This window comes from Pseudonaja textilis, chromosome Z (assembly GCF_049901715.1).
Source record: "Pseudonaja textilis isolate UNSWEBS1 chromosome Z, rPseTex1.2, whole genome shotgun sequence".
NCBI lineage: Eukaryota > Metazoa > Chordata > Lepidosauria > Squamata > Elapidae > Pseudonaja > Pseudonaja textilis.
The window spans coordinates 84825972-84844427 of NC_142008.1; the positions used below are offsets into that span (position 1 = coordinate 84825972).

Here is an 18456-nt window from a genome sequence, read left to right on the forward strand (position 1 = left end):
ACACATTCATATGTTTAATATAATTCTTTATATGCTTGTTTTGAAACATTTTAAAATACTCAAGAGCAGAGATGCAAAAATTCTGAACATTTTGCAGTCAGGAATCTCCTCATAACTCTCCCTTTGCCCCAGCAAAAATCCAGATAAAATTTAAGATGATTTTCTAAAGCAGATTTCTTTCATAGATTTAAAGATGCTATGTTATTTCAGATTATTACATGAATAGTTTTGTCAGGATTGGTTTAATAAGAATTCAATTATGATTTACATAGTGAAGATAGGACAATAGAGAATTATAGTGAGTTAGAATTCATAACAGTTAATAAAGAATTTAAAATATGGTTTTTCAATTCCTTGGTACTTTTAAAATCAATCTCACAGAAATCTTACAGATCCTGAGAAGTTTCTTCAGCTTGATAATCTTTGGATTCTTTTCTGTGTCTTCTGAGCAAGGACAATGAGAGATTTTATTTGGATTAGGTTTTTGTGCCTTTAAGCCATCCTTTGTCTTTTTTAATTAAAGTTTTATTTGGGTTTTCACACACACAAAAAACATTATACAAGTAAAACATCTTTTTTGAAAATAGAAAGGTCCCGGGTTATACTTCTTTATACAGACAAAAACTCAGTTTCATGCTCATTTTTGTGTTCTATTCCATATCTTATTACTATTTTGCATTTTCTATATAGCTTTTCCCCTCTTTTAATTTTCTCAATTTTATTTTGATTATCTCATCTCAATTCAAATCATTATATTTATACTTTTGTCTGTCCTGTTTCAATTTCATATTATCTTTTCTCATTAAACAAATTTTTTCCTGTAGTTCCTAATTGGAATATGACACCCTTTATATCTTTTAATTTTATCCATTCAACTCTTATTTAAACTTCAATATATACCACCTTAAGGTTGTAACATTCAATATAATGCATAATATAATAACTTCCAATTGAATTCTGCTTGGTACAATCTTATAATACACACTATATTCTTAAAACAAGGATTATAAATATATGTAATTAAAACCCTCATTCCATTCCAATTCAGTTCTATCATTAATATTCATTAAAGTCTTAACATCTTTAACATTTCTTTTCAATTAAATATCATACTTCCTTGAAGACACGTATAATCTCCATAATTAATTTTTTACTTATTTCTCTTCACATATGTTTTATAAATCATTAAATATTCATTTTATTACATTTATTTATTGACAAACATTCCACTAAATTACGATAGCTATTTTATCAAACATTTTAATCATACATTGTTTCATATTTTTTGAAATTATTTCTATTTCTAATATAACAATACTATCTTATGTACCTTTGCAGAATCCCTTTTTCAATTAGATTTTTCACCCCTTATAGGACCTGTTTCTCTATATCTTGTTTCTGTCCTTTATAACTTCTTTTCCTTTCTTTTTTCCCTCTTTTCTTCTCCCTCCCCTTTTTACCCCCTTGTCTCTCTACTTCTAATTCTCTCTTCTGCATTTCCCTCTTCTGTTGCTTTCTGATTTTATACTTATTTTTCAATCTATTCTTTTTGGGGGTTGTTTTTCCCAATCTTAAACTTTCCATTCTTTTCCCCCACTTTCCTTCCCCCCCCCACCTAAGATTACTTGTTCATTAAAGATGGCTTCTTCTTTGTCCCAACCTTCTTGTTCTGCAGGCATTTCTTGTTGTTTCTCATAGTTCCAAATCTCCATTTCTAAGAACTGAAATACGAAGCCAAAAGAACCTCTCTCTTCTTGTGCATCTTCTTTGTACTTTTTAAGTTCCATTTTCAGTTCTTCTAAGAGTGGAGCCATTTTAAACACTTCAAATGCAGTAACCAAGAATCCAGAGATCACCAAGTAATCCCAATACTCCCAAGCTATTTCTTCTTATTTCTTTTTTCACTTTCTCTTCCTGGGGTTTTACTATTTTCTTGCCATGTTTCAGTAAGAATGTATCTTTTAGAAGTCTTGTTGAACTTTTACTGTGAGTTCTTTTTAATTCCAGGCAGTCTCCTCCCTTCCAGATCCTGCCCTTTTATTCTTTTTCTCTCCTTTCCTGTTTTCAAAAGCTTTTAAGTATCCAGAAATCTTTATTATCCCTTTGACTTTTTATTTTCAGCATTAAATGCCTATTAATATCAAAGTGGATTTTTTTCCAATTTCTTGCTTAAGTCTCTTAGCTGTCAGTATAGGAAAAGGGAAAAAAACCCAAATCCTTTCCCTTTTCTCTCTCCTTCGCTGCTTAAAGATCTTCTTTGGAAACAGTATTATTTTTTTATAGTTTAAATTCCAGGGTATCTTATTTGTTGCTTTTGACCCAGTCAACCAAAACTTTCTCTTCTTATCTTCCTCCTGCACATTCTTTTCCGGTCGAGTTCTTCTTTGTCGTGGCCATTTCTGACCACCGCTACAACTGCCTTTGGGAAAGGGAGTAATGGCCAGCTGAGGAGGAGAGATGCGGCTCTTCTCAACCCTGCGGGCAGTCTTCCCCTTCTTCACCACCTCTACGGGGTGGCTTAGCCCCGAAACCAGCCGGCTCGGGGTGCTCCAGCGGTGAGCACAGATCGAACCCGCGTAGAGTCGCAGTTTCGGTCTGTTGCTGAAGAAGCTCAAACTGGAAGTGCCGCCTTTAAGCCAGTCTTGATTTCTGACTACTAACTGAAAAAATCTTTGCAGTTTTCTTGACAAAATTTTCAAGTGAATCCCGGCAAGTCAGAATTGTTTGTCCATCAAGATATTCTACTGGCTCTGATATTGTTTTCTTGAAGGGGTAACATATGCAGAGAAGCAGGTCAATGACTTGGGTGAGCTAAATGGACAGAAGGCTTTGGGCAGAAGGTCCTTAATTGATGCTTAGCTTGGTTATAGGCCTATCCAGAGCAAGAGAATCTCACAACAATAATCCACGCTGACATTAGAAATCGATTGCAAGTTTCTCTATATGGTTTCTTTAAAAACTGTTTAGAAATTTGAACAAAATGCAGTAATCCTTATGTTAACTGGCACAATAATTATGTAGTAATAGACTTTCAAATATAATATCAACTGCTGGGTTTTGCTTAGTAAATATGTTTAAAAAGCTCCTCAAAGCTATCCAAAGTTTGTTATAGCATGGGTAGGTAGATAGATGGATAGACATACATACATAGCCTGGCAAGCAGACACATAGAATCTTATATAACATGGCTTCAGAACTGCCTCATTAATTAATGATTTCAGTTTTTAATGAGAATTCAGACAGGCTAAGAAAAAGAGATATTTTTCTGTCTTATATTTTGTGTTGTGGAACTTCTTTCATATAAGTTTGATTCACTTCACCTTATCTTCCAAATGGAATTAAAAATAGCTCTCTTTCAGAGGGCTTTGAAAAATAACTATATAACTCCAGAGAATTTTATATTCTGCTCCACTCAATCAATGGTATATTTGCTTTTACAGCTCAGATGAGGAATGCATCCTGGTGGAGCAAATTATCCCAAAAGTTCTATGGCTAAGCAAGATAGTTAAGTGATTTTTGCCTCATTTGATTCTTTTTCTTGCTACAGCTGTTAAGTGAATCACTGGAATTATTAAGTTAGTAAAAATTAACTGAATCTGACTTTCCCACTGATTTTGCTTGTCAGAAGATCGCAAAATGAGCCTTTTGCAATCATAAATATGAGTCAGTTGCCAAGCATCTAAATTTTGATTATGTGACCAGGGTGATGCTACAATGGTCGTAAGTCTGAAAAATGCTGATAAGTCACTTTTTTCAATGCTGTTATAACTTTGGTCACTAAATGAACTGTTGTAAATTGAGGACGACCTGTGTTGGCTCTATTCCTTGAGAAGCAACAATACAAATACCCGTAACTGAGCCACACTTGCATCTGACCTATTTAAGGGCAGCCATTAACAACCAATCCTTTGTAGGGAACAATTTAACAAATCTAGTTCAGTGGAGAAAGCTATGACATTATAAAATAAATATGTGGAATTTGAGGATGTTTTGGGGAAAGCAGAAGCAGATAGATTACTCCACAAAGATCCTATGAGTATGACATAGATTTGGTCTTTGAGGTTCATGTACTGGTAGGGTCACTATATCCCTTCTGTGATTTTTTTTCAATAAATCAGCCACTTATTTTCCCAGCCACTTATTTTGGACTAATTGGAGTGCTATGCACTGTAGTAATCCATACAAATTTGGACTTCAAATTATGACTTACAGAACAAAATAATATTTGCTGGAGATGTAATCAGGGTAATATGTTTATATGTCTTATATTTGCCAAGTTTTGAGAGAAAGTACTGGATTACATAAATAAGATTGTGTGACAAAAGTTAAGTTTCAAACTGTAATATTATTTTGAACTACAGGTAATCCTATAAATCAGTTATTTAACAACTCTCTGAAGATATGACAGTGCTGAAATGTCCCCACACTTATCATTGTAGCAATCCCTTTAATCAAGTAATTAAAATTTGGGAGCTTGACAACTAGCATCTATTTACAATAGTTGCATCATTCCAGAATAACATGGTCACCATTTCAATCTTCCCATAGCAAATTCGATCTTCTGACAAGCAAATTCATTGGGAAAGCTATTTAATTACCATGTGATTTACTAAACCACCATTAGCAAAAGGGTTGTAAAATTTGGTGCAACTCATTTAATGATGATGTTACAAGTCCCATTGGAATTTGACAAACACACAATATACATGGATTCTGTATTTCCTTACTATGGCAAAAGACCAATTTTGCAGTATTGGGAAGATAAATGTATGACTCCCTTTATTCAATGATTGAACATCTGATTGCTCTTGCCATTGATAAGCAGATTGCCTGTAGACATAGACCTTATAGAGACAAGTATACTAAATACGGGACTTCCATTTATACAGAATATGATAGATTAAAAATATTAAAAATATGTTTGCATTGTTATAACATATCATACTGTTTTCCCTTCATTATATTTCTTTTATTGTTTGTTAAATCACTTTTTGTGTTTTTTTCTCTTCTTTTTGACATTGTATGCATTTCCACTATTATCTTTGTGTTTTGCTCTTTTTCTTTTTCTCATTAATTAAGAGGAATTTTTTAAAAAATTAAAAATCAAAGCTGGATCTCTGAGGAAATTTAATGTGAATTTGTGAAGGCAATGAATTTAGGGTAGCATTCAGACCAAATATGTTTACTAGAAACACTTGTAATGTGCCCAACCTCTTCCAAAAATTTATGAACAACATTCTCCATAATATTCTTGGATAATAAATTGATTTCTTCAAAAGGCACCAAATTCATGAAGATCATGTATTATTCTACAATGCACTTGTGAACATTGTCTTTTTGTCATAAGCTTGAGAGGTGTGCTTTTGACTTAACAAAATTATAATGTCTAGGATACTCAGTATCCACAGCTGAAATTGCCATGGAATCCAACAAGATCCAAAGAGTTAGTTCTGCAAAGAAATAAGAAAGATATACAAGGCTTCTTGGAAATTGCAAATTATAATAAACCTATTATAAGTTCATTCCTGAAGTTCAGAAAATGTTCTTGAGCATAGTGGTCATTCCCTAAACGCTTCCTGATTTGTTACAATAGATCAACAGATTGAGTTGTGTTGAACCATTCTCTGGGATCATACGAGGGAATGAAGTGACTTTTCCTGATTCATGTTGTAGCAGGTGAGACAAGACATCAGCAAACCTGTAGCTACTAGAAATGTATGTAATCTTGAAGTCAGAGTAAACTGATTTAGCTTCTTTGATGTCTACAGATTCTTCAGATTGTGGTGGCTGTCTTCAACTTGAAGTGGTACTGGTGTCCTTGCAAAAGTGCCTTCATCTTGAGCACCACTTTGATACAAATTTTGAATAGTATCCAAGGTTCAACCCATGATTTGCCAATGCCCAGTCCCCATACCAGACTGCTTCCTGGAGAAACTAAGAGCCAATTTTCTTCAGAAAACCAGCTCATAAAACCAAGGAAATATATAGACATTTCTCTGATTATTGCTTTATGGGTGTTTTCCTATAGTGAATCCATCATTAACCCTATGGCTTTTCCTTTAAAGGTCCTGATAATTCTCAAGTTATATCCTGTGTTCCATCAATTCATTTTTTTTCCAATGTTTCCTTTAAGCCATCACCATCAGTTCTGATGAAGAGGAAACTGCAATATGAAGTATTCTGAATCTATCTTCTCCTATCTACCTGCTATCACAGATAACTCTATTACTTGATTGACTATATAGGTAATTCAGGTCATTTCTTGGAAGATACAGTTCAGATTTACACAGTGCTTGGTCCAGCAGTTTTACTGCCATTCCTGCAGAAAGCCAAGCTTCCATGTACTGGAGATGGAAGTCATGGATAGGTAACGATTTTGTTATGGACTCAAATTCTGCAGAGTCAGAGCCAGAGTCTGAGGGGCCTGATTTATCAAGTTGCCAACCACAGGAATTGTCAGATATCATTCATCTGAGGCTGATTCAACAGAAGGTCAATAGCAGCAGATATGGAAAGAGTAATGAAAAAGAATACAAAGATGCAATGACAACTTCAGAAAGTCAAGAAAATAAGTTCTGCCCAGCAACTACAGCAGTAAACAAAAGTGTCAGCTGACCCATTCCTGTATCTAGCTTTATAAGAGAAGCCAGCAACAGCTGACCCTTCATTGGGTATAACTCTTGGATCCATATTCCTGCTTTGCTTTTTGACTTTCAGCACTTTGACTGATAGAATAATGTTTTGGTGTTAGCCTCTTAGACTGCTGTAGACTATTTGTTTCTCTGATCCCCTTCATTGAACTCTGAGTTGCTCAACTATCACCCAATACTTGGCTTTTTAAAAAATATTTTCTGTGCTATGTGAGTCTGTACCACCAGCTCTCTCTTTATCCTTGACTGCATAGCTACTTGAAAAAAATCATTTGTAAATAGAACAGGTGTTTTTGTGCTCAGCCTGAAAGAGGGCAATCTTTATCTACACATTTAGTAGTGGGTTTCAAAGTATAACAGCTTTAGCTTAACCCTTGCCAGTAAATGACAACAGAATAGGGGTTAAGATGTTGGACCAGGAACCATCAAGGGTACCAAGTTCAAGGGCACTGAATTTGAAGTGCAACTATAGATTGTTTTATCTCACAAGATTCTTCTTCTGGAAAAAAAGTGTGAGACAGATGACATATATACCACTTTCAAGTTTCTGGAGAAAAAAATACTATGTACATCCAACAAATAAATATAATAGTTTTTTTCATGATAGTTGGAATTGAGTGAGAAGACTAAGAATATGTCCAAAAAGGACCTTGTTTTTTTAAAAAAACTCAATATGTTTACACTGCATCAAATGGTTCTTCTGAGAAGCAGAATAATTTCAAGAGCAGTTTATAATGAAACACAAGATGGTCAGAAATCCAGCTATATGGACCAGTAGAATTATATGTATTGCAGAGAAACACAATTATAATGAATATTTATCACAGAAAAGTCACATTTTAGCTCTGGATCTCATATGAATCGAAAAATGAACATATCAGATTTACATCTGGTTTCAATCAATGATAACAGATGTCTATACTCTGACTTTTTCTAAAGTATCAACAAATTACACATAGTATCTCTTTTATGGTCAGGAGTATATTATTTTTTTTTATTTTACATACTCCTGATCCAGGTACATACTGTATTTTTGGGTGTATAAGACACACTCCCCCCCACCCAAAAAGTGGGTAAAAATGTCTGTGCGTCTTATACAGAAAATGTTGACGAAGGCCCGTTCACCTGCTGGCCCCCACCTTTCGGCCTCTGCCTCCAAGTAATTTGCCTCCTTGTAGCAAACAGCAAAAAGCCTAGTCAGCTTCAGCACAGCCTGATTAGCACAAGCAGTTGATTGTCAATTGGATTGGCCTCCCAACGATCAGCTGTTTCAGGCTGCAGGGATTGCCATCACCTATTGCTGCCTCTGTGCACCTCATTTTTGGCCTCCACGCACCCCATTTTCAACCTCTATGTACCCCTTTTTTGGCCTGTTTCAGCCTCTGCGCACCCCCATTTTTCATTTGTTCTGAGCAGTAGGGATCGGAACAGGTGGAAAATGGGGCATGCAGAGGCTGAAAATGGGGTGCAGAGGCCAAAAAAGGGATGGGGAGGTCAAAAATGGGGCATGCAGAGGCGGCAATAGGTAATAGAAATCCTTGCAGTCTGAAACAGCTGATCGCTGGGAGGCCGACCCAAACGACGATCAGTTGCTTATGCTAATCAGACTGTGCTGAAGTTGACCAGGCTGTTTGCTGTTTTCTGCAAGGAGGCAAATTGCTGAGAAGCAGAGACAGATTTTTTCCCCTTGTTTTCCTCCCCAAAAGCTAGGTGTGTCTTATACTTTGAGGTGTCTTATACTCCAAAAAGTATGATACTTCCCATGGAAATGGTATCAATTCTCCCCTTCCACAAATAGATGCTCATCGCATTAATACATGGCATAGCTTATATCTACCTGTAGACTTGTTCTAACTGTTACAATTAGCTTCAGCCAGGATGGAAATTTTCCAATGGTTTTGCTGAGAAATGATACAATTGTATCTCCATAATCTGGTTTATGAAATTCAGCTTCATTTAAGCCATCAATCAATATGATGAAATCTTCATTTGGGATCTTCCGTTCTAGAGTTTGTGATAGAGACATAGAAAAATATAGGCAAAATTATATTTGATTATATGTTTTAAGCAATTATGTGGCCACTTATAGTTATGGAATTAAATTCCTACCTTTATGAAGGCTTTCCAAGGGTTCTAGGACTCCCCTCCGGAAAGATGCAAGAGGATCTTGAACACAGGATCGTAAACTAAGCATGCTTTGTAGATGTGGTTCACGCAACAGTTGCTCTCTGTATGCAACAAACTGGGGTGAACGGCAAAGCAAGGCTGCTACATTGTGTACAAATTCTGGCACCAGACAGGTGTAGGCATTATCAGCTTGACAATAGTGATATGCAACAACCTAAAAAAAGTGAAGCAAACATAAATAAAAATTATTCTGTTTCATTCAATCCAATAAGAAGAGATAGGTCTGCCAAATATCTGGAACCTAAGCGGATCTTAAAAAAATATTAAAGGCCTAGTGATTCTTAGGTTAGGATAATGGCTGTGCCTCTTTAATTTTTGGTTCTGTCTTCCATTCAGCTGTACTCCCTTTTCTGTTTCTCCTATTTTTTTTTATAACCCAATCAGATTTGGTGTGGAGTAAGGTGAAATAATGGAAATAAAGAAATATAAAAATAAATAAAGAAAAGTTACAACTATCAAAACACAAATATCAATAGGTCTAACATATTTGTTGGAAATAGTACTTGGTAAATAGTATAATAAATTGCAATACTTTCTTTTTCTAAAATTTCTAAAACTAAATGAATAAAATGCACAAACATTTCAGCAGGCACTAAGCTCCTTGGAGACCATTGTTGTCTCTACCTCTAAAGAATAAATAAGCATTAGGGTCCTTCAAATGGCTGTCACCAAATTTTAATACATGAGAAAAATAGAAATGATTAAAAAAAACTAAATTAACTATTTGTCTTATTTTGTTTTTATTACATTGAAATATTAATCACTTTATTTTTAAAACAACTTACAAATTATGATTCACCGCAGCTGCATAAATTTAATATATTTTTCTTCCACAAATAACAGTTTTGTAATATAGAAACAGCTTGTACTAGAGAACACATTTGTGACAGGTTGATTCACAAAGGGCTATTAATAATCCTCAATCCCTTTCCCTACAATCCATATTATTGCAACCACCTATTGACATGGTGGGTGTGGGTATACTTTTGTAAGAAATCACCACTATATTTCATCCAGGAATTAATTTTCTTCTCATGTCTCACTCAGAAGAGAAAGCAGATGATCTGTGGGTTTTGTTTTCCTCTCATTTATTTCTCTTGCTCTTCTCTAATGTCAGAGCTTCAAAGTATGTTAGGCAATTTCCGAAGCAGAATAAAAGTAGTCATATAAGTTATTGGCAACTATCATGTTTGTTTATATTTTGTATTTCTTAATCACCCATCTCCCTCACAGAAAGGTTCTGGACAGTGAGAGACGGGTCCTACATGTTAGAACAGTTAGCAACCAGATTATCATTAGAAGGTCAAAGGGGAATTGAGACAGGAAATTGGGTCCCTGTCAGCAGCAAGGCAACTGCACATACACACACAGATATAGAATATAGAGTAATAGGGGCATACAAGAACAACTCAGAATAATTATTAATATAAGGTTGAAAACAGAATCCTAATTGCATTTTGTTTTGCCTTTTTCTCAAATGACTAATTAATTATTCCAAGACAGAGGTGGCTAGTTCTCAACTGGCAAAAGGCACCCATGGCTTCCTTCCCGTGAAGGAAGAAAAAAAAAGGCAAAATAGAGCTCCCTTCCCTATTAAAATTTCATAGAGAAACCTTTCTGTTCCTGATTGGCTTATTGGAAATTATTTTTCCCAGCCATACTAGACTCTCCCATGATCTAGATCCATTTAGAAATGGTTAATAGCAATCAAAGACAAAGAGAGACCCGTCTGTAGATGCTCTCATATTCCAGAAAAGATATAAGGAGATAGAACTTCTCAAATTGGGCTTCTTGCAGCCAATTCAATACTGCCAGGGTCTGAATAAAGTGATTCGTTTTTGAATCAAAGTGTCAGCCTTCAAGATCTTTTCTACTTTTCTATTGCTTTCTATTGCTTTGCATCTTTTGGCTGCCATGAGTAATGGGGGGGAGGGGTTGCATCTTGTGGGAAGAGAACTGGAGGTGTTACATTCTTGTCTTGTATAAATGAGGAGTCGGGGGGGGGGAGTACAAATTCCTGCTCTTAACTTTCTATTTCCTTGCTTAGCTTTCTTTCCTTTGCGCAGCTGCAAAGTTTTATCAAAATATGTCAAGGTCAACGGACAGAGGCCTCATCACCACCTGAAGATGCCCACATGATCATATTCAGAACTTTTAATTGGAAGAGTTTTTTGGGCTTTGGGGGGTGGGAACAATTCCATCCCTTTGTATATGTGATCTGCGCGCCAAATTCCTTAGATTCAGAATTCTACCTGTAGCTTCCACTTTGAATTTCAGTAAAAGAAAAACTTTGCTCTAATCATTTGAGTCTGAGTATTTCTTTCTTGGATTTTGAATGGAGCACAGACTGACACAAAGAAAGAAAAACTATGGTTCCAATCAGTGGTGGGATTCAAAAATTTTTGCTACCGGTTCTGTGGGCTTGGCTTGGTGGTCACGTGACTGGACGGGTCTGGCTTGGTCATGTGACTGGATGGGCGTGGCCAACTCAACATTACTCATGTTGAGGGGCACCTTGCCTCACCCCGCTTGCCTGGCCTCCCGAGCTCGTCTTTGTCTATTAATTTGTCTACTATTACAGTGTCTGGTTGATTATCTAATGCCTGCCTGTCCTTCTGGATCCCAAAGTCCCACAGATTCTTAGCTCTATTATTCTCCATGATCTTCTGTGGAAACTCCTTTTTCCTGGGATTATGCAGCTGCCTTTCTTCCCCAGAGAAAGCCACTATTTTGTTTAAAGAATTGCAGGCAAATGCATCCCTGTACACCATAGCAAAGCACAGTCCTATGATTATAATTTTCCTGCTTGTTCAAGACAAATGGACACACTTCATCTCATGCCGGCCACTCTGTTGCCCATTTGACCATTGCAGCGTTGTCCCACAGAGCTTTCCCCACCCACCATGGTCCAGATGTTCTCGCTTCTCCCAAGGATTTCTTTGCCTACGTGATTTCCAGCTCCTTCGCATTTCTCACTATTGTTCGTGTGCAGGGAAACGAAAGTTTGTGTCAGGCTAAAAAAAAGTTCAATCAATCAAGTCCAACTTCTCACGATCTTTTTCTTTTGCAAGAAGTTGGAATTGATTGAACTTTTTTTTAGCCCCACACAAACTTTCACTTCTGTGCACACAAACGATTAAGAGAAATGCGAAAGAGCTGGAAATCAGGTAGGCAAAGAAATCTTTGGGGAATTTGTTCTCTCAGCCAGCATGGCCATACAGCTTCCCAGCACAGCATGGGATGCAGCCGCAGCAACGAAGTAAGTCAAGCAAGCTGGAGGCTGGGGAGGCTGGGATGGTCGGGGGGCAGTTTGCTAGGCTGCGACTCGCAGGCAGATCAGTTGGGCCACTGGCAGGCAGGCGAGGAGCCAGACAGACACAGTGTGTGCGGCTATGCCAAGGAGGCAAGAAAAGTAATGGTGGGGCAGGGCAAGCACTCTCTTGAACCAATCGCGGTGGCTTCATGCAGGTGCAGTGCAGCACTCAGAGACCGCCCCCTACCAGTTCTCCAAACCAATCAAAATTTCCCCTAGCAGTTTGCCCAGTCCGAACCCTTGAATATCATCCCTGGCTCCAATACTTTTTCTAATTGATCCATTGTTAAGATGAAAGACTTCAAGCATTATGCAGTAGTAAGCAGGTTAGCATTTGTTTTCTGATGGCTGCCTCCAAACACTCAAAATGCACCTTACCCATCTTCTTCACACTGAATAAATACAGACTGAAAAAATGTAAGCTTTACTTCTATAAATATACAATATTGGTTCTGAAACCCAAAGGCAGTGGTTCTTTTTTGTATTCCAGGGAAATGATATCTGATTTTAACTGAATGTGTCTGGTCTGAAACAACTGAGCAAAGCCACACCTCTCATTTGATAGAAGAAAGGTAGTGAAGACAAAGTGATGAAAATGGTTAAACAATGAGTATAATTTTCCTTCTGCTGAGAGTGGAGAATACCAGCTTTCTTCCAGCAAAAACTTTAGGTTTTTTAAATTTATATATAAGCATTTTGAATATAGTGTATTGTCCGGGTATACCATTTTACAAAAGAAAAAAAGAAATAGTAACATATATATACTGATAGCAATAGTAGTAGTAGTATAACAGAATGATTCTAACCATATTTATAATTATATTAACTTATTTGTAATTCTATTGATTATATTAGCATATTTATTTTTATAAACAATGTTCATGTTTAACTTACACATAACAATATTCTTCCTTCATCTAATTTCTACCTCTTAACTCTAACCATTAATAAAACCTATTCCACATTAAGTAATATCTTTTATTTTCAATATCGATCTATCCATCTCTGCACAATTCAATATTTTCTGAATTATATTTTCATCTGATGGGGTGTTCTCATTTTTCCAATATTGTGCAAATACAATTCTTGCTGCAGTCAGTACATATTAAATATATATCTCTTTATCATAGCTTTCTGGTATTATACCTAACAAAAATATTTCTGGTTTCAAATCTATATATTGCTTAATCATCTTTTCCAACCAATATTTTCTTGCTTTTTTTGCCTATTTTTTATTTTTTTTATTCTTTAAACATCTCTGAGTGAACCATGTGATTCCAGGTTTTGACCTACGTACATAATTATAATTACATTTTCAGCTTTCTTATCCAGTTTCATATCATATCATTACTAATTCCATTTTTGTTTTAATATGTTTTATCACTTCATGTTATTTCATTCATCATTTCCAGACAGAAAAAAAGTTTCATCCTAAAGTATATTATCAATATATATCCCCTTTCATTGTCAATTCAATCTTGCCACCTATTTTATATATACTCCCCTTTTTATTCCATTAAACCCAATATATAACAAATTAAAAAATAGGAAAAACACACATCAACATAGCCATTTTTAATTACTATGTCCTATATTAACCACAATGAACTCCTATTTACTATTATATATGCATATATTTCTTTTTCCCCCAATTAGGTTCCACACGGTATTCTTTCCCTATTATATAATAAATCTTATATTTATTCCAAAAGCATTTATATAACAAACCAATTATAAATATTATAATTTTTAATTTCCATGCTCTGTATTCATTTTCTTTATCACCTTACTATTTATTATATAGTAATCTTATTTTAAATTCTTATTTAACATTATGATCATTTTTATTTTTCATACTCTTCCAATGTAATTCTTCCAATTACATTTATATGACAAATTATATTTTCTATTTCATTTCCATTTAATCCATTATATAAAATTAATAACAATATAATCATTTGTTATTCTCTTACTTCACATTCACGTTCCTCACTACATAGTTATGTAGTCTTAAATAGCATTCTTATAATAAATTCTTATTTCCATTTCTATTCCAATTTAATTTCTTTGCTTATTTTTAACAATAATTCCCAGTAAACCTTTAATTCCAAAGCTCCAATTCCAATTCCAAAGCTCCAATATATATATATATTTTCTAAAATACCAAAATACATTTCCATGTAGAATCCCCCATCCTTCATATCTTTAACCATTGTCTCTTAGTCTCTTGGCTACATAATTTCTTCTAATCTTAGCTTGCTTTCCCTTTTCTATCATTTTTTGGTCCTTCCTCTTAATTCCCACTTTCCCCCTTGTTATTCTCCTTGGTTCCCTCTTCCTATTGTTTGTTTTAACCCCCTCCCTCTCCTGATGTTTTTTCTGTAATTTACTCTTCTGTAATTTCTTCTTCTTTTGTTTAATCTATAAAAGCTTTTTTCCTTTATTTGTCACATCAATCATGAAAGTCTTAGATTTAATTCCTTTTTTGTCCTTTTGTAATGTCCGTTGTTCTCTTTGTTCTTTTAAGCTGGCTTCCTCTTTGACTCCTCCCCCCTAAGCTTTCTTTGTTCATCTGTGATCTGCATCGCCATTTCTAATTTTTCTGCCATAATGCTCCATAGTTCCAAGCTTTCTTTTATCATTCCCCTCACTCTTTCCAATTCTGATCTAAGTTCCTTGCATAGTTCTTTCATTTTGCTTTATTTCCTCTTTATCTTCTTTGATGTTTATATCCAATCAAATTGTCCTGTAGTTTGTTAACACCAGCGTCTTTTTACTTTAATCTTTACCAACAATGTCCATTATTCTTTGTTTTCTAATATTACTTCTAGCTCTTTATCAGTCAGTCCCAAAATAGTATCTTCACACATTCTCTTACTGTAGCATTTCATATATGTCTACCACATATGATAATAAGTACCTGGGATCTGATTACACTTCCAACATTTGGCGGACATATTGTTGAACATTTTTGCTAGTCTTGCTGATGGCAAATGCCATCTATAAAACATTTTATAAAGATTTCCCTTATATGCAGTAGCCATTGTCAGTTTATAATTCCTATCCCAAAGTTTTTGCCGTTTATCTAATTCTATAGTATAGTTTGCTAATTCTATAGTATAGTATAATTCTATAGTATAGTTTGCTCATACTATCATTGTTTCTTTTACTTGATCATCTTCCATTTTAAAGCTTAATAAATAATTATATATATTTTATCAGTTTTTCATCTGTCCCTAATAACATCTTACTAAGTGTTGTTGATACTTTATAAAAAAAACCATGTTTTTGCATCTTTCTTGTATCTCGATTGTATTTGCAAGTGTGGCCAGCAAGCTAACTCCACCCACTGATTTTGTAATTCCTGTCTAATTTTAAGTTCCCGTTCTCATTCAGAATCTCTTTATAAAATACAATTTTTCCACGTTAGTAAGATTTGGATGTATCAATGCTTCTGTTGTAGAAAGCCAGGCTCCTATAGTTTTATGATTTACTTTTTCCCCATACTAAAAGTAAACATTCCTCACATAATGTCTTCAAAAATATCTATGTGCAGTATTCCTTCCATACCATAAAAAAGCATGCCATCCTAATTAAAGATCATGTCCCTCCAATAATAGTAATCTTCTATGCCTCAAATTTATCCATTCTTTTATCCATGTAAGTACTGATGCCTGATAATATAGTTCTCAATCCAATAGCCCAAACCCCCACTGCCTCTAGACTACTGTAACATTTTCAGTTTTATTCTTGCTTTTTTCCCTTGCCAGATATATTTCAAATTTGTTTTATTTCATTCTTCAAAAAACTTTTTCTCTAATATTATCGGTACTGTTTGAAATAAGAAAAGCAAATTTGGTAATATATTCATTTTTATGCTAGCTATTCTCCCAATCATTGAGAATTGTAAATTCTTCCCTTTATCCAAGTTCAACTTAATTTGTTACATTAACTCTGTGTAGTTATCATCTTTAATTGTTGCATATGTTGCTGTTACAGAGATTCCTAAATATTTCTTCTTTTTTTTTTACTATCTGAAGGTCTATTTTCTTTGTCAGTTCATTTCTGTTTCTGTAAGGTTTTTGCTATTATTTTAGTTTTTTCTTTGTTTATTTTCAATCTTGCAACTTCTCCACATTCCTCAATTTTCCCTATCAATATGTGGCCAGTTTCTAATGGTTCTTCTAGTATAAAAATTAGGTCATTTGCAAATGCTTGAAGTTTGCATTTTTCTTTTTTTTATTTCCATTCATTTTATTTCTGGATCCTGTCTAATGTATCTAGTTAACACTTAATGTGTTATATATAAATATTAATATTAACAGCAAAAACTTTATAATGGCTTAATATATATCTTTCCTGATATTAAAGAACCATTTTGAGTAGTTATGAGGATTATGCCATATATATGTAACAATGTATGCCTTTAAATGGGGAGGGGGGGTGTTTCATCGTATCTATATGTACATTTGTGTGAAGAATCTAACAGAAGGAAAGTTTCTAAATACGAAGAAATTGTGCATATGTCCATGTGTGTGAAGAGATTGTTTTGGGTAGCTATGTGTGTATATATTAAAATATATGCTTTCAAAGGCCCTGTCTGGCATCTGTTTTGTTTTTGTATAATTGCTTAAAGTATATTAGCAACTTCCCTTACCACATTTGGCACCATGAAAGCAGATTCAGATTTTGATTCTTGAATACAGAACGAAAAGAAAACATTTAATGAAATAATCATTTTATACCTGAGCAGCAAGTCTTCGCATAGCTTCTTCTTGGCGTCTGCGCATTTCTGGAGTTCCAGGACAACTCCCACTGGTAATGGAGGGGTGAGCAGAGGGTTGAGTAAGGGAAAGTTCTCGATTTGCATCAACATCTGCAATGTAGATGAATAGGAACAGATTAGAGTTTATCAGGTCTCTTAAGGATACAGTGTTGAATGGCAATGCTCATGGTTAAATTCAGTGAAGGGATTTCCAGAAAATTCCTAAATTTAGGAAGGGCAAAAAAGCCTAAAATTATTCAACATATATGGATAGAAATATGAATTAGCATAAGGAATCGTGTGAGTTTTTAAGAAGAGATTGGGCAGCCATTTGCTTGGAATGCTACAGGGTCTCCTATTCCTGCTTGGGCAGTGAGTTTGACTAGAATACCAACGTCCCTTCCAACTCTGTTATTTTGTTATTCTGAATTGTGAAAAAAGAATTTGCTCTGGATTCTTCTTCCATAACCAATATTTAAAAAGATTAGTCTCTGAAAGGTCACATAGCATTTAATTACTCTGAATGATTTTTTTTTTAAAAAATACTATTTTGTAAACTTTTATCTTAGACAGCAAGAGAAAAACAAATTACATTAACAGATTTAAAAACTGCATTTCAAAATAAAAGTCTATTTAAAATAATATAAAGAAAGAACAAATTATCCTGATACAAGCCAAAAGCAAGAAGTAAATATAGAAACATAAAAGGGGAATGATGCAAATCAAAATATTGTTACATAAAATCAGGACAGATTGCAATGCTGACACAGCCTGCTATAAATGAAATAATACTTCTCCCTAAAGCCTTATTATTTGAATTTATTTGGGGTGGATACTATGATTTCATTGAATTTATCCTCATTGTATAAGCTTGGCATTTAACTGTTTCAATTAAATTAATTCACAACCATGCACAGCCATAAATGAACTTATTTCAACCTGCACTGTAATAAAACTAAAGTTGAAATATTTACTGAAAATATGAATATGAAGTTTACATAGAAGAACTGAAAAATGAATAGCAATTTTTTACATTTTCAACGTCCCAATTTTTGTGCAATAATACTTTTTCATATAATATGCAATTTTTATACAGGAACCTAATGGTTCACTTACGTTTTGGGGAAGCGTGAGGGCTGTCTGAAGCAATCTGTCTCATGCGTGTGCCATGACAGCTCAGTGCAACCAGCCTAGAGATGATTGCTGTCTTGCCAAAGCCAATATTTCCAACTATCACTACACCTCTGTTCACATTGGCATCGGTACTCTGTAAATGTACATCAATCTCCTGGAACACCCAATCCCGGCCAACAAACACGGACTCTGTGGTGATGCTAGGTACCTCAAAAAGCAGTGGTTTCAAAGAGATGTCGGGAGGTCTGTAAGGCGCAAAACGAACTGCAAAGGAATAAAAAAGACAGTCAGCATTCCACAACAAACTACTAGCAAGGGAAATATAAAGTTTCTTGTCTCAAAAGGAAATTGGACTGTTTCATTTTTTTCCTGAAGAACAAAAACATTTTTGTTCTTTTTCCTCAAGG

At 34.8% G+C, this 18456-nt stretch overlaps 1 protein-coding gene across 6 annotated transcripts in view; it reads right to left on the reverse strand.

Moving 5' to 3' along the window:
- Positions 1–18456, reverse strand: part of TANC2 (tetratricopeptide repeat, ankyrin repeat and coiled-coil containing 2) — a 343732-nt gene that overhangs the window by 84290 nt on the left and 240986 nt on the right. For all 6 annotated transcript variants that reach the window (XM_087917322.1, XM_087917326.1, XM_087917324.1 and 3 more), the window contains 4 exons: positions 18032–18313; positions 16896–17026; positions 8760–8991; positions 8488–8654 (listed from right to left, as the gene is read on the reverse strand). In XM_087917322.1, coding sequence (XP_087773448.1) covers positions 8488–8654; positions 8760–8991; positions 16896–17026; positions 18032–18313 — 812 coding nt within the window. The remainder of the gene's footprint in view (positions 1–8487; positions 8655–8759; positions 8992–16895; positions 17027–18031; positions 18314–18456) is intronic.